Source organism: Coloeus monedula, assembly GCF_965178545.1.
Source record: "Coloeus monedula genome assembly, chromosome: 15".
Taxonomy (NCBI): Eukaryota; Metazoa; Chordata; class Aves; order Passeriformes; family Corvidae; genus Coloeus; species Coloeus monedula.
Genome location: NC_138795.1, coordinates 4830392 through 4846484, shown reverse-complemented (window position 1 = coordinate 4846484; position 16093 = coordinate 4830392). Strand labels below are relative to the sequence as shown.

The window sequence follows — 16093 nt, the reverse complement described above, 5'->3', positions numbered from 1 at the left end:
GTTAAAGCTCCTCTGAAGGAAGCCTGACCCTCTGCTGCCTTAGCTGTTCACCCCAGTTTTGCACCACTTACAACATCTGACCTGTGTCTGCTTATACCCCCTGAAACACACCTATAGGCATCGAGAAGAAGACTTCCCAGATGCAAATAAAAGTATTTGGAGAGCCTCTGTGATGCCAGTCAGGCTATCACAGACCACCTCTGCTACACAGAAGAAGGAAAGGATCGGTGCTGGTTACCCTCTGTACTTCCAGGGAGCGTGAAGCACAACATGTCATCTTCAGTCGTCACATCAGCTGCTTGGGAAGTAGTTGGAAAATCTGGGGGAGCACTGGTTTCCACCATAGTTACTGGAAAAATAAAATCTTCTGTCACAGCAATTGTTGGGGGAGCAGAGGTCTCCCATGTAGTTACTGCTGGAGACTCAGTGGCTGTGGTTGCTGGTGCAGAGGTGCTGGTTGTCAGCAGGACTGCAGTCTCTGGTGTTGGCTGGAGATCAGAGGTTGTTTGAGGAGCAAAAGTTGTTTCTGTAAAATGTTCGGCAGAAGCAGGAGCTTGGCCCATGGTGGTGGTTGTGGTCACTGGAGGGGCTGTATGGAAAAAAAAAACCCAGCCAAAGGAAAAGCCAGGTCAGAGCATTCACAACCAACTCCGAGGGAGGCCAACCCAGAAATGAATAAAAATTATCTGGCTGCTAAAATACTGAGAATGAAGGTGGGAGAGCCACTATTCAGAAAGCTATTTTAATTAGCTGAAAGCACAACCACTCAGAGAAATTCACAGATTTATAGATTTGCTTTTCTTTTACTGGTCTCAGACACCCCCTCCTCGACCCTTTGTAGAAATGGAAGTGCCAGAACTTTGCAAGGTAGAACCCTAAAGCTTGCAAACTTCATTATTTTGCTTTTCAACGTCCTCCCAGAAATACAATAAATAAAACAGCTCGGTTTTTCAGCTACAAGCTCCTTGTTAATCTTTGCAACTGGGACTTTTGCCCTCAACCTCAGGGGCAACCAAGTAATTGCAGTGTTTTTCACCCTCTCTCCTGTTGTATTGCTTAGAACAGACAAACAAACGTTCTGTGTACACCAACTGCACTCTGTAAAAGCCAGTAAAAACCTTGTCTTTCTGCTTTGTGGAGGGTGGGTATCATCTCCTTTTTTATCTGTGCAAGATCTTGCTTGATCCTGCAGCTCAGAAAAATAATAGGAAGGGGAAGAAGCCCTTCAAGACTCTGAGGCAAAATTTCCAAATATGTGGGTGTTGAGGACCCACCCTTAAGGGGAAGGAAGCACCCTTAAGGGTGGGTCATCCTAGTGGGTCTCCTTATGACATGAATGACACAAAAGTCTCTTCAGTGCTGGGGTGAACCCCAAATGAAAAACTGAATTTCATTCCAAGGGCTCTTCCAATTACATATCCCTTTTTAATTCCATCCTCTTTTAAAAAGTCAAGCATAGCTACACAATGAGAAGTGAAGTATTCATTTGAAAGGCAAAAAAGGGGTAAAATTTAGGGGTTTTTTAAAATCTAAACTGCACATCGAATGAGACTCAAATTGGCAACTGGTTGCAGATCTCCCTTGAAAAACATGTCATTTGGGAAAAAAACACTTTTGACCAAAACAAACAAACAAAGCACACATAGGCCCCAATTCTCACTACCCAGGGAGTGCTTTCTCCCTGCTGGCTGTGTCCCCACGGTCCCAGACCCACCTCTGGCCACCTCCAGCCGTATGTTCCGCTTGATGTCGTTGAACAAGCCGGGGATCTCCACACGGCAGCAGTATATTCCCGCATCCTCCACCTGCGCTGTCCTGATCGTGAGGGACACATCTCCAACGTAAAGAGAGCCATGGAGGTTGTACCTCTGAGATACTTTGAATGTCACCTTAGTGCCAGTGGTGTGCAAAATTTTGTTCCTGCACTTTGAGCTCGGGCAGGGGCCTCTGCCCCAGCATATGTCGGTGATGTCCTCGCGCCGCGTCACCTGGTAGGAGCAAGGCAATGTCACAGGTTGTCCTATTATTCCTTTAACCACGTTTTCAGACACCGTGTGTGCTGTCAGGGGAGAACAAGGAGAGGTGAGCACTGTCAGTCTCTGATGGTGACTCTTACCTACACGACACAATGAATGAACAATGTGTGAAGAAACACTCCAGCCTGCAGGCAGGCCACAGCTGCTGATCCCACAAGACTTCTCCAGAAGCCTGTGGCAGCTCGTGGCCTGAGGCACTACAGGCAACAGCCAGGAGCTCTCAGGCTTTGCTTGCTGCTGCAGGGCTCCTTGCTCTGGTCCTGGCCAGCTGCTGGAGGGAGGCTCATAAAATACATCAGACATGTGGTGAGCAAAGCTGGGGTCTGTCACTGGCAGCTCGAGCACAGACTGGGCCTCTGCAAAAGGAATTTGAGAACTCTGCCCCCATCCCATCTCCTCTCCTAGGATGCTGTTTGAAAGTTGTTCAGAAACCTGTTGTGAAAGCCATCTGGTTTTCTCAGTCCGCCATCACCTCCTTTGAAAAGGAAATGCTGTCACAGTTGCCTTTCATTGACAGTCTCAAAAGCAGGGTCCAAAATACCTATTCATGTGTGAAATTAGGGCCTAATTAAGCTGGCAGAGCAGTGGGATCTGTCTATGGGAAGCTGTTCTCAGAAAGTGCACTGAGCAAGCCCTGCCAGCTAATCCCACTTACCTTGAGGAACTCTGTCTACACAGAAGCTTTAGTTTTTAGTGTTATACTGATGTTAAAAAGAGCATATACACACTTTCCTTGTCCTCTTACTCTTAATGACCAGCTTTAGTTGGTGTTTACAGCCAACACCCACCTTGGCATCTGGTCTGAATCTTTGCTACATATTTTCCCTCTTAACTGTCTATGAATTTCCCAGATTGCCTTAAAAGATTTGTTCTTCATGAAAGGCACTATACAAGAAAAGTTCCCAAACAGGAACAAATCTTTCCTGGTTTACATTCACCTGGTCTGTGTGAGTCCTCCTACCTATCTCTTGTCCCCATGTTATCATTTCCATTCTGTGGAGCAGGAACTGAGGGACCTGGGGAGCAACCAGACCTGTCCTCGCCCTGCAGATCTGATGTCTCATGGCCAGCTTGCTTACCTCAAAGAGGACATGCTGCTGCTGCTATTATCCCCAGCTTTGGCCCTGCTCTGCCAAACATTTCTATTTTGCCAGCTGTTTGAATGCCTTTCCTTTTTGGCATGACTCCCAGATAGCAAACAGATTCTTCCAACTGTGTCCATGTCTCTTTTGTTTTCCCTTTAATGGACTATTCCCTAGGTGAGGCTTTAGTCTGCAGCAGGCTGCCTCATGACTTGTTATTGGGATGACATTTCAGATTCATTATTGCTTATCCCACTGGCAAGAGAAGCCAACCCCTTCAGGTTTCCACAGCTCCAAATGCTGAAAGAGTAGAGGCAGACAAAACAACAGGCAATATGGCCTGAATGGCAGGAGCTTCTGCAGTGAAAGGAAGGCAAGATATGCCAGAAACTGAATTCCTGAATACAGGATAAGGCTTTGAGAGATGGTGGCCTTAGCCCTTGGAAAGGGAAGGTTCATTTGCCTTGAAACAGCAAAACAGAGAAAAGAGCCTCTGTCTATGAAGACAGAACAAGACATGCAGGTGACCTTTAAAGTAGTTCTGTGGGAGCAAGGAGTTAGTCATGAGCAGGTTAACACATATTTTCAAGTCACCCCAACAAAGATGTGTGCAAAACCAGCTAAAACTATTGCTAGAATTCACGTCACTGCTTCTTGAGGAGAAATGGGTTCATCTTCTGATCTTACTTCAGCCTGGTTCTGCACAGCACAAAAGCAGCCTTGTTAAGCAGCCCTTTAACAAATGAAAATTTGCCTGCTCTTGTCTTTGAAAGAAGCAGAGCCCTGAACTTAGTAAATAAATAAGTAAATAATTTAAAAGAAGAGGAAAGACACAAGGCATCCGAGTGTCTTCAGTGCAGTTTCCCTCTAGTACTCCTGCTAGAAAGTTACAGGTTTTGCAATTTCAAATCCCCTTTTAATTTCTGTGACGCTAATGTTGCCAACATCTGCCTGCACTGCAGGCTGGTGATGAGAGCTTCAGTACTGCAGCAGCCTGGATTCAACAGCATGAACCTCTGCAAGGATTAAAAAACTTACTTCCCAGGTGCAGCCTCTTCTACAGACACATTTTCAGAACAGCAAATAGAAGGGAATGAACATGGCTTTTAAATTAAGGGCTTCCTGAGACTGTTGCATTGTGACACCCTACTCTTACTGTGAGGGGAACCCTGCCCTTCTCCATGGCCCTGACCTTCCAGGCAACCAGATTTGACCCAAGGCTCTGCCTGGTTGGTCCCACTGAAGTCTGTGAGGTTTGCCACTTCCAGTCCTTCTTCAGTGAGAGAGAAATGGAGCCCAGGTGTTTAATATACCATCCCCAATAGAAAGGGGTATTTGTAATCAGCCAGATCATTCAGGTATACTCATATTTGTGTAGTCTCCCTTGAACCCACCCTCGGGGGCAGTCAGCACTAAGCAGTAACTCCAATAGTTGCTCTTGTAGTTGTCTTCTCTCCCACAGGCTGGTCATTAGATGGATAAAAACATTCACCCTCCAGCCAAAACAGATGTTTAAATTTTTTTTTTCCCTTGATCTGTTCCTGGAATAATTTTTCTACTTTGCAGAAGATATTTGGAATCTTTGCCCTATCAATCCTTTTTATTTTTTTCCTTACTGAGGCTTCTTTACTGATGAGATTGCAGAGGATATGACTGATAAACAGAAAAGAGGCATTTAACTGGCTACTGAACCTCAAGATAACACACTCCCAGCACTGAGCTGCGTTAAAGAACAGGTAACAAAAAGCCATTCTCATTATCCAGGAGCTCTGCAAAGGAAGAAAACAAGGGAACTAACACAGAGGAAACTGCATACATTTTTAAAAAGTGAAAAAAACCACAAACCTCAAGGAGTATTAACTCAGTAAATTAAGACAATTTTTGAAGTTCTATATACAATCATGATCTTCTTCACTGTTTCGTTTTCACAAAACAAGCGTTGCTGGTTTTCAATTTAAAAAATGTTAGTTTTCTGAGCAAACACACAAAAAGTGGGTGAAGACTCACCTATAAAGATCTGTATTATAATCCAGTAAAACAGCACAAAATGGGACATTCTGGCTGACGGAGACACTGGGGCAGCGAGTAGAAGGAGAGAAAAACAGATCTTTTCCCTTCCAGAGGCGCTGAGTGAGTGCCACTGAAGTCTCATTTCTCCATTTCCAGATTTTATATACTGCAAGTGTTTCTTTCCTACGCTTCCGGACAGGCACTGGCCAAAGAGGGGATCTCCTGCTGCGTTCAGCGCTGGTGCAGCCCCAGCTGCAGCACTGTGTGCAGTTCTGGGCCACACAATTTAAGAAGGACATTCAGGTACTTGAATGTGCCCAGACGAGACCAATTGAGCAGGTGGCAGGGCTGGAGTGAATGAGGGGCTGTGGCCTCCAGGACTGGAGAAAAGGAGGCTGAGGGGAGCTCACAGCTCTCTGCAGCTTCCTGAGGAGGGGACATGGACAGGGAAGTGCTGATCTCTTCTCCCTGGTGTCCACTAATGGGACACATGGGGATGATTCCAAGCTCACCAGGGGAGGTTTACACTGGACATTGGGAAGTATTTAGCCAGAGGGCAGTAAGCCCTGGAACAGGCTGTCCAATTCTCCGTTCCTCTTCCAAGACACTCAGCATGGTGCTACCAGCAGAAATTTTAATATTCTATTTGCTTTGCCATTCCCTGGTACTCTTAAGGCCCAGTTCTGTTCTGGGCTGCTGAGTGGCAAGAACACATTCTGTGCTTTTACACCCCTAAATATTAGGTATAATCTCCCCTCAGACTTTGTCTTCACTTATATTTGCTTAATCCTTCATTTCCCCTGCTTCTGCCTTCTGCTTGAAGACCCTTCTCTTTTCCCAGCTTCATATTTTCTGTTTGCAAATAACAGCCTTGGAGGAAGTAGCTGGAAATGTTTTGTTGCCAAAACCACATCCTTCCCAAGGAAATGCAACATCATCTTCAAGAAATATATTTCACTCCTTCTGACTGTTTTATTTCTTTCTGACCAACTGACAAATAAGTTCTTCGGAAGTTCTTCTCTGGAACAGCTGAGTAATAAAGCAAAAGTAATTCAGGGCAGTAAGGTCAGGAATGAAGAATTGCAGATTGACAAAATTCTGTGCAAATAAATGTAGCACAGTGCAAACTGGAGTGCAATTCCAAGTTCAAATGATAAAATGATGGGCTTTTAACCAGGCATTACACTTTTAGTAATGAGATTTTGGGCTTATCATGATAGTCAAGCTCATGAAAATATCACCCTTCTACTTGCTGGCATTGAAAAAAGCAAATAAAATTTTAGCAGCAAAGGCAATCAGTAAAAAACCTAATTTGCTATATTCTACCAGATACAGTTCATACAACGCCATTTACACACAGCCCCAGCTGCTCTGTGAACAGGACTAATGAAACCTGAGGCATCCAATATCCTGGAGACTTTTTCCCTGCAATGATCAAAATTTCTCCCATTACTCACCACCCAGCAGTGGCTGTGAGCTGATGCTCAGCTGATGCCAGTGCAGGGAGAAGCTCATTCTCACCTGGGACACAAATTTGGGTCTTTATTCAGCTAAAAATTCCCATGAAGCTTGTCCAGACAGAACTGGGCAGTATGTCACAGGCAACCAGGAAAGGCACAGGATGAACACGGCATCCTATCAGCTTTGTTCCTATAGCAGGGCTGGGCCAACAGCAGCAGAGTGCATTGAAAAAGGCCATCCAAAATCCAAAGGTACAGGGAAGAACCACAAACACGAGTTGCTTTCTGCTTCTGTACTGCTATCTAGTGGCTTCTTGCAGGCAGAAAAGGCAGAGTTGTCTCAAAGAAGGCAGTTTTCAGCTCATCAGCCTCATGGGCTCAACGTGCTGCCAGACGATCTCCTGAGGGGTGAATGGGTTCCAAGTGCCACCTGCTTGTCTCTAGGGCTCATTTTGAAATGCCTGTTCCAAAATCCACTGACATAAGTGGAGATAGTGAAAAAGCCCAGGGAGCTCTGCCTTTGTGGATGTGTATCACACTGCACGTCCAAGGCAAAGTTCTTGCTCCAAACAACTCTGCAAAGTCTGTTTACCAAGTAATTGCAGAGCAGAAAGATTTGGGTTGATTCAACATTTTGGTTATCAGATGTTCTGGAACTTTATTTTGCATGAAAAACTTCCTGATGTAAGAATTAGTCTGAATCAGTCTGTAATATTAATTTAAAAAATCCTTACGGACAAGCATCTTTTATGATCCGCAGTCTTAAGGATGGACCACAAACTCCATAAGAGCATAAGCAGTTGAAATCAGATGATTTTGGAAACCCCACACATCTAACTCTGACCCCAGCAGAGACTGATTACGTAAAATTGCGGAAAGCAGAAATTGCTGAAGATGTTTTCCGAGACCAAGTTCAGAGACCAGATCAGACTTCCTCTGGCTCCTGTCAGGGGCAGGAATTTGCAGCAGCAACAGGCTCAGCCAGGCAGAAGGAAAGCAGTGTCTGCAGCAGGGGCAGAGATTTGGGGTTAGTAATTGTTGTTAATAGTCAAGAGCAAAAATACAGTCTGACACCAGCAGGTCCTTTCTGGTCTCAGCACCTTCTTGCACAAAGCTACACATGATGTGAAGATAAAAAACGGCAGAGCTGGTTTTGTCCATCACTTTTCCTGGCCCTAAGATCAGTGATCACCCAATATCTGTGCTCCCACTCTTCAGTCAGCCATTAATTCATCCCTACGTTTTCAACCTTTTCAGCCTGCTACAACAGAGAGATCCAGGAGAACACAGGAGTAAAAATACAAAACACCCCAGGGTCACCTGTCCAAGTTTGCTTTCCATTTCTTCCTTCCTCAGCAGGATGAGCCTTTCCCTCCTTTGTGAGTCTGTGCAAGAACACTCACCTGCAAGACCCCACCTGAGGAAACCACCGCCCTCCCCAGCCAACCCAAGCCCTCCCATCTCCACCAGCTGGGACAAGGCTGGTGGAACTTCTCCACTGACCCCACTCCCCTTAAAGCACAAGCAGACCGTGGCCTCAAGTGCCTCAGCTGTTAACATAAATACCTACTGATTTTATTATTGTGCCTTTATGCCTCATTGCGTTGTTGAAACCATTTTGGGGTTTAAAATGTTAGAAACTTTGTGATGCATCTGAGAGTTTTCCCTCTGGTGTCAGTGTCTGTGTCTGTTTCGGGTAATTCCACACTGCTCCTTGGGATGAGCTTCAGGGCTAAATGATTTGACCAATAATTGGTAAGATTTGGTGTCTCTCCTGCCAGTGCTGCTTTTCTGCTCTTTCAGGAAGTTCCCAACCTCTGTTTAAAATGTGTTCTTAAAAACAACTGGGGACAATTATTCTTCCACTTAAAGATGATTTGGGTGTGTTGTGCCTCTTGCTCAGCAATTCATACTGACAGGGCTGACTCCATTTATTTATTTAAAGTAAATCAAAATTTTGTTTTGCAGGGAATAAAAGCTGAGGCACATCACTAACTGAGGAACAATGGAGGAAAGGCATTTGGCCTCAGATACCTCCTGTTTATGAGGTAAAATCCATCAAACACATTCAACATTCGTAGGAGTTAAGAGCTGTTTGATATCTAGAGATGTGTGAAGGCAGGGCCAACTCCCAGCCAATATTTTGTGCAATGTCCATGATTTCTCTGCAAGCTAAGGAAAGAATTTAATTAACTTCACAAAGTGTGTGTTGGGGGGGGGCGGGGGAGGGGAGCTGTTCAGTTTTTTCAGAGACCTAGAAGTGAGACCTCTCACCCAAGGGCTTCTCAGGGTAAAGATGTGCCTGAGGAGAAAGCCACAGAAAAATAGTGATGTACTTGGCCAAAAACCTCACATTGAGTCATAATTCTCTGCACACAAGCTGTGAGTGTTCTGTCTATTGAAGTACTGATGCTGTAGGCTTCAAGAATATCCCCTCAGGGGTGAGCAGCCATAGCTCCTCCAGATTTAATTCCAGGTGGACAGGAATCAGAATATTGTATTACTGAGCTGTTACCAGGACAGGCCATACCTGATTTCAATGAAAATACAACTGTGTATTAAATTACTAATACTACTGAGACTGGCCATGTGACATCTTTGTCACACAGCTCTGAGTCTCTGCCCTCTGATGGCACAGAGTCTGTGGAAGGTGGCAGATAGAATCCACAGTGAACACAATTGTGCCCTTCTGGCACATCCTCTTGTTTTTCCAAAAAGGAAGCGAGATTTGAAGCAGATAATAAATATAATCGTAACTTTCCTTAGGAAATGGAAAGTTGCACTGATGCCAGTTTCAGTTTCTGTTTCTGGAACAGGCTGATAAAGATTTTAATTAAAAGTGTAGCTTTTATTTGTTTTATTATTAGGATGTGAATAATGCTTCAGTAGTGCAGTCACGTTCAGCTGCTGAGCAGAGGGAGCAGCCAACATTTTGCCAACTATTTAATGTCCCAGCAATGACAAAGGCAGCCATGCATCCAGTCCTTAGTGCACGATATAAACATTTTCCTCTGCATGATTCTCATCTTCCAGGACATTATGGCTCCTCATGCCTTGTGACCTCCAAAATGCAACAAAGCTGCACAAAAGAGTAAAAACCATGGTGTTAAACTAAAAACAGACAATAAAACCACAGAGGAACAGATCAACCAGCTCACTAGAAAACGTAAAATATGCATAAACACATGATCATGACTGATAATGAGTCATCTCTCCATTTATGAGAAAATTCACACCTGTGGTTAGCAAAGTCCCTGATGCTATGAACTGACAGTGACATTTTTGCTTATTAAGTAATGAAAAGTAGCAGCTTTCTACTGAATTTGTCTTATTAATTTCTTTTTATAATGTTTTCTATTAACTTGAGGTTAAAAAAGAAAGCCAAAGTATGTGGTGGAATGGTCAGCACACTGACATTTTTCTTCTGCAACCTCACTTGTCCTATTAGCAAAAGCAGGAACAGAAAACTTACCCTGCAGAGCCACCCATCTTCTTCGTGTTGTAAAAATATTCTAAGGACCATCCAGAATGAAAGTAAAGAAAGAATGAAAAAGAATAATTAAAACAAATAATTTTGTTTAAACAATTAGAAGCAAGTAAAGTAGTGGGTTCGAAGATAAATTCAAGTGTAAGAAACTAAATAAGGGAATTTCAAATGTTCTCAGGATAGGAAATTCCCATTGTGAGCAGCCATGGCAGTGGCCTCCAGGGACCTCAGCTCCCTGCCCTGAAGTGGGAGAGGTGGCATCAGCCACAGCTGTGACTGGATAAACCTGAGCAATCCTTGAGTAACTGCCTATGAAAAGTACTTACGTTTAGTGAGGAACAGAGCCAAAATCAGGATGAGCAGAAGTGCTGCACATGAGCCAATCCCAATGTACAGCCCATGCTCTGGATGCTGCTGACTGGGAAGTGATACAGACGCGTTCTGTCAAACACAAGCCAAGGAGCATTAGTGGAACTGACAGCAAGAAGCCCATGCAGTATCCAAAGGCCTTTTGTGTGTTTTGCAACTCTGCAGGAAAAGTACACCTGAGACCAAAAGCCTAACTTGAGACACAGGCCCAGCTTCAAGCAGAATCTCTGCAACAATTGTGTGAACCCTGCTGTTAAACTCAGTCTTTGAGATTTTCAGAAGACCTGAAGTTAGGACAAATCTCATTTATTAAGGTTTAATAATATTTGGTGAATTTTTTTAATGAGTAAGATATCTCATGATGTCACACCCTGTGCTGCAGGACTCAGCAGGACACACAGAGCTGCCTGTTTGGCCCCCAGTGCACGGGGAGTGCAGGGCACCCCTGTGCTCTCAGGTGGCCCAGGTTCCACTCTTCCCCACATCCTGCCGTACCTGCAGGTTTGCAGTCACATCCAAGCAGTCTGAGGTGACTGAGCAGGGAGCAGAGGCCTGAAAGGAAATACACATATTGCTAAAGCCCTTCCTCCTCTAGAAGGAAGTACTTTATGCGTGCTAAGCAGGGTTTTTCCCCCTCTCTAATAATGAGCACATAAGCACTCTTTATAACCACTAAAAACACAGACTATAAACCAAGGATCTGTTGCAATTAGACAAAACCAGTGGAAGTGACCTGGAGGGATGACCCAGTAGCCTCTCAAGTCCATCCACTCTAGGTGTGCTACAGCAAGGTTGATGCTTACATTCTGAAGAGCTTCTGAAGCAGAAACCGATGGCCAGGTCCTCGTGACAGTAAAGGAGGGTTCACTGGTGCTGCCAGGAGCTGAGCAAAGGCAAGACAAACACATCACTTGCACAGAGAACTCTTCTGTCTTGACAGGGTAGAATTTGTACTGCTGACTTGGGACCCTGAACTTCTGTGTCTGTCAGCAGTCTGGGCTCTGCATATCATAAGAGGTTGGTGCCTTCAGAGGGCAGCACAAAACTCTGATATTGAAGTTTCTTCCACCCTTTTCAGAGCTTTGGACTCCTTCCAAGAAATACTTGGCTCTTGCTGCTGTCACTGGGAAGGAGTTACCAGTTGGTTCTGGAGCCAAGAAGCAGTGGCCATAGAATCATTAAACAGATTGGGTTAAAAGGGATCTTAAAGTCCATCCCATTCCAACCCCCTGCCATGGGCAGGGACACCTTCTGCTGGACCAGGTTTCTCAGTGCCCCATCCAACCTGGCCTTGAAGCAAAAAATGATGCATAAAGCAAACTCAGGTGAAAACTGATGAACATTAGCTCAGGGCCTGGAAGCAGCACGTGATGCAGAATCACAGAAAGCATACCTTTAAAGTCCCAGGCAGCTATACAGTAAACACACTGAACAAAATGGGATATATATATATTATTAATGCATAAGAACCTGCAGCACATTCTGAGGTAGTTTCCCTGAGCACAGCTATTTGCCATACTTAAGTTAACAAATTGTTGTCTTCTCTATCATCAGTCTCAGTTTCTCCACATGTTGTCAGATGATATAAAAACCTCCTGAAAACAAAATCTCCTGTTCACTCTGTGCCAACCCCAACTGGTTGTTTTTGTGTTTTAAATTGTTACCCTTATCCCAGAAATTTTATTTTGAGGAGGATAGGATCATCCCCTTCCATTGGAGATTCTGGAGTATTTCTACATCAGAGACACAAGGCCACCTGCCTTTTCCAATCTCCTGCAGTGTGAACATGCACACACTAACTTGGATTCTGAAAACTTCAAACACTGTTCCACCATCAGCTAAGGAAGAGGTCACGGGGATAAGAAAACCCCTGAGTTCTAAGAATGGAATCTATGTTATTTGCAACTAGAATAGAAACCGTCTGAGAAAGTTTTCACTTCTTCTTCCAAAAAGGAAATGCAGCTGTTGTAACACTAATTTGGAGTTCCTTAGCTGGAAACATCCAAGACAGAGGTAGAAATACAAATGGCATCCCTGATTTTTTTTTTTTTTCTTCCAGAACCCAGAGAACAAGCCATTGCTACACCACATGGTTTCTCTTGTGTAGTGGAAATTAAAGTTGTCTTTTTCCACCTGAAAAAGATGCAGCTGAGTGGGTACATGATAGAAGTTTATCCTTTTGTGAGGGGAATGTAGAAAACAAGTGAGTAACAGGTGAGCACTGTCTCTGCCACTGCAATGAGGGACCTCACGTTATTAAATGTGCACAGAGGCCGTGGGCAGCCTCTGAGACACACACCAGGGTGGAAGAATACTTTGGCACTGTATCACAAAATTAATGCCATTTCTCTACCATTCTCCTTAATCATCTGCTGCTGGCTGCTACTGGAGGCAGGAGCCTTAATTAGATGTTCTTTTAAGCTAGCCCAATAAAACAATTCTGATTAAATAGTGGGTACACCAAACTCCTAAAGAGTTGTGTTTTACCATTCATGGGATGAATTTCTAGAAGATGAGGTGAGATTTTATACCACAAAAAACCCCAACAAACCAAAAGAACAGTCAAATAAAAGCAAACCTTGCAGCACCACTAAAACATCTACTCAAACATCACACCTGGAAGCAGCTTCCTCCCATATATTCATGTTCCTTCTATTGTACTCTGTATAATATCAAGCAGAATTTAAATCCAAGTTCTGATCTGGTCTCTGGTAATGTTTAATAAATTTTAGCCAAGACATTTCTATCATCATTTTGTTTCCTTCCTAAGATTCCCCATTTGCAATGAGGTTAACACTTGGAAAAAAGTTACCTGAGGTCTGTTCAGAGGTGTAAGTGTGAGGACTTGCAGTAGAGATCCTTGCTGATGTTAAAAAATAAAACAAAATCAACACATCATTAACCTTATTGGGTATTTATGTAGTGAGAAAGAGACAGTGTTTCCATAATAAAAGTTTGCTAGCAAAGCACAAGTACACTTTTCAGCCACTCGTTCTATATAACATCACAAGCAAGGGAAAAACTAAAAATCAAAGGAAGAATTGATAAAAAGCTTCTCTATACCAATTTTGTCTCCCTGGGCTTTAATCTAGAATCAAGCAGGGAAAATCAAACACAGCTGTCCATAAAAAAGGTGCAGCAATAAAGCTTTGGATGAATACTTTATGCTGCCCTTTCTTTTAAATTCTTCAGTGTCTCTAGGAATGCTCCATGAAAACATCATGTCCTTTTTTAATTGCAGTGTCTGCAGTGGGATAACAACATTGCCAGAGACAGCTTAATTGAGGCAGCACTAACAGCAGATGTGCAAGGTCCTCAAGATCAGTCTTATGGATGATTGCAGAAATCATTTGCACCACAAGCTTTGAAGTCCAGACCCAAGAGCAGATCTACCACAATGGTACTCGCACAAGAGCACTCCTCTGCACTCACCTTTCATTATCACAACCTTGTGATTAATCAGTTGATCGTTGAACCACCCTGGGACCTCCACACGGCAGCAATAAATCCCTGAGTCTGCTTCCCTGGCGTCCTCGATCGTCAGGGACACGTCCCCCCTGTGCAGGTCCCCTTTCAACTGGTACCTGCTGCTGTGCTGCTCTGTCACCCTCCAGCCATCTGTCCAGATAATGGGCCGGGAACATTTGGAACTGGGGCACCTGTCCCGACCCCAGCACATGGATGTGATACCATTTCCATCCCGGACACTGTAGTGGCAGGGCACAGTGACGTCCTGACCAACCTCTCCTACCACAACTAATTCCGATACTGTGGGGCCTGTGGACAAAAAGACAAACATGATTGTTCAGCACAGGACACACAAGTGGAAGTTTCTTGTGCACCTTGCATGTCCTGAAACCTCCCATCTCTCAAAGAACACCAGGCATTGCTGGATCAGATTTTGCACAAATAGACATGTCCCAGCAGGAGTGATGCAGTGAGGGATAATGATCAGGCCAGGGACATGTTCAGAGAATGAACATTTTCTACAGCCTCTGCAGGCAGGCAATGAAGTAAAGAACTCTGTGGCATCTCTTGAGCCAGGTGCAGTCTGTTGGCTCTTCACTTTTTCCTTCATGTATATTTAACCCAAGCCACACACATGTGAACGGTAAGACACGGACTTTCCTCAAAACCACAGTGGGAAACTCTTCCCCCCTTTCAATGAACTAAACTGCAGGTTTCATCAGAATGATCACTGCTGAATGAATTCCTTTTCTCTTGCCTAGAGGCAGATTTTGCCCACCCTTATCAGAAGAAATTTTTCAGGGCTTTTCTGAGAAATATTATAAATACTCTCTCTTTTCTTCCACTACCTTATTCTCTAATTCTTACGCAGTTTCTAACTTGTTTGCTTCCCCATAAATTTGTCACATTTCCAGAAGGCTGTGTCACACTACGCAGGTGAAGACAGTGAGCCCTAACTCCCAGTAGCCCATTCATCACCGTGAAAAAGCTGTTTTGCCCAGTCCAGCTCAGATATTTTCCTAACCTATTATATTTAAAAATAAACCTGCATGCAGAGATTTTGCCACAATAACACACTAGAAACAATTTTCTGAAACCAATGTTTCTTATTTAATATGAAAAGGAAGTTAAAACTGAAACTCGTCATAAAAGGCTTAATAAAGAACTACAAAAATTATCTGTAATATCCCTTTTCTTTCTACTGAATTTATCTTAGCACCAAATTTTTAATGTCTGTCTTTATTAGTACCACTTTGCAACCTGTTGTTTTCATTGCTGTTACTCTTAATCTAGGAGGACTATGTCCTCAGAATAAAAAAAAAAGGAAAAATTATCAATTTGTCCCAATAAATTTCATATTGGTTAAAAAACACCAGAAGCCACAGCTGATCTTTTCACTGTCTACCTAAGCATTCATCTTCACAAAGCCTGCCAAAGTGAAATGTCCTTCTTTTACACCTTCTCTAAAACAATTTAAAGTTCTCTGCTCAAATCATCATTATCTAAAAAAGCCCACTAAAAAAGCAAAATGAGCAGCCAGCCCAAGAAGGAGCATTTTTAAAACCATCGTACCCTCAGCATGCTTCTGTTTTCCAAAGGAGATAAGGCCATTAGAACTCTATGGAGCCACCGTGGTAAAGTTCTATTTTAACATAGAGAACTGCAGCTTCTGTGATGTGGCCTCTCTTCCTGTTGCAAATTAAAATTTCTCTTTGCTACCCTCAGAATCACTGATGCATATTACCTCCACCCACCTCCATCCAGTTGTTTATGCCCCTTTGGTTACCTGTAAACAGCACCAGAAGAACCCAGTTCAGGTAGAGGTAAGACAACATTGTGGCTGAAGACGACAAACAACGCTCCCGTTCACCCTTCTCATTCAAGAAAAATTATCTTCTTTGTGAACTTCTGTGTTTCCTTCTTAGCACATCATCTCCAGGCACAGTTGTGGGTGCCTCTCAATCCAATCTGGGCTGTTTTGCCTGAGGTTGGGCTGTGTCCTGCAGCACAGCCAAGTGCTGCTGGGGCAGGGTATGAGCGCACTGAGCTCCTGCTGGCAGGGCTTTGACTGAGAGATGACAACACTTCACAGCACCACATAAATCTGCTTCTCGTTTTTTTCAGATCTGTTTGGTGACAGTAAGTGAAACTTGACAGTGGCACTGAACTGACACAGTTATC

At 43.8% G+C, this 16093-nt stretch overlaps 2 protein-coding genes across 2 annotated transcripts; both read right to left on the bottom strand.

Moving 5' to 3' along the window:
• Positions 1 to 203: 203 nt before the first annotated feature.
• Positions 204 to 5174, bottom strand: LOC309578665 (hepatitis A virus cellular receptor 1 homolog; the record flags this gene model as incomplete). The annotated part of the gene is made up of 3 exons (XM_082291429.1): positions 204 to 589; positions 1715 to 2059; positions 5126 to 5174. The coding sequence occupies 3 exons, from the start codon at positions 5172 to 5174 to the stop codon at positions 204 to 206; spliced, it is 780 nt and encodes a 259-aa protein (XP_082147555.1).
• A 185-nt stretch (positions 5175 to 5359) lies between these two features.
• LOC309578664 (hepatitis A virus cellular receptor 1 homolog) lies at positions 5360 to 15747 on the bottom strand (the record flags this gene model as incomplete). The annotated part of the gene is made up of 6 exons (XM_082291428.1): positions 5360 to 5400; positions 10402 to 10516; positions 10940 to 10996; positions 11248 to 11327; positions 13877 to 14221; positions 15699 to 15747. 6 exons carry the CDS (start codon positions 15745 to 15747, stop codon positions 5360 to 5362), a joined length of 687 nt encoding a protein of 228 aa, XP_082147554.1.
• Positions 15748 to 16093: the final 346 nt, after the last annotated feature.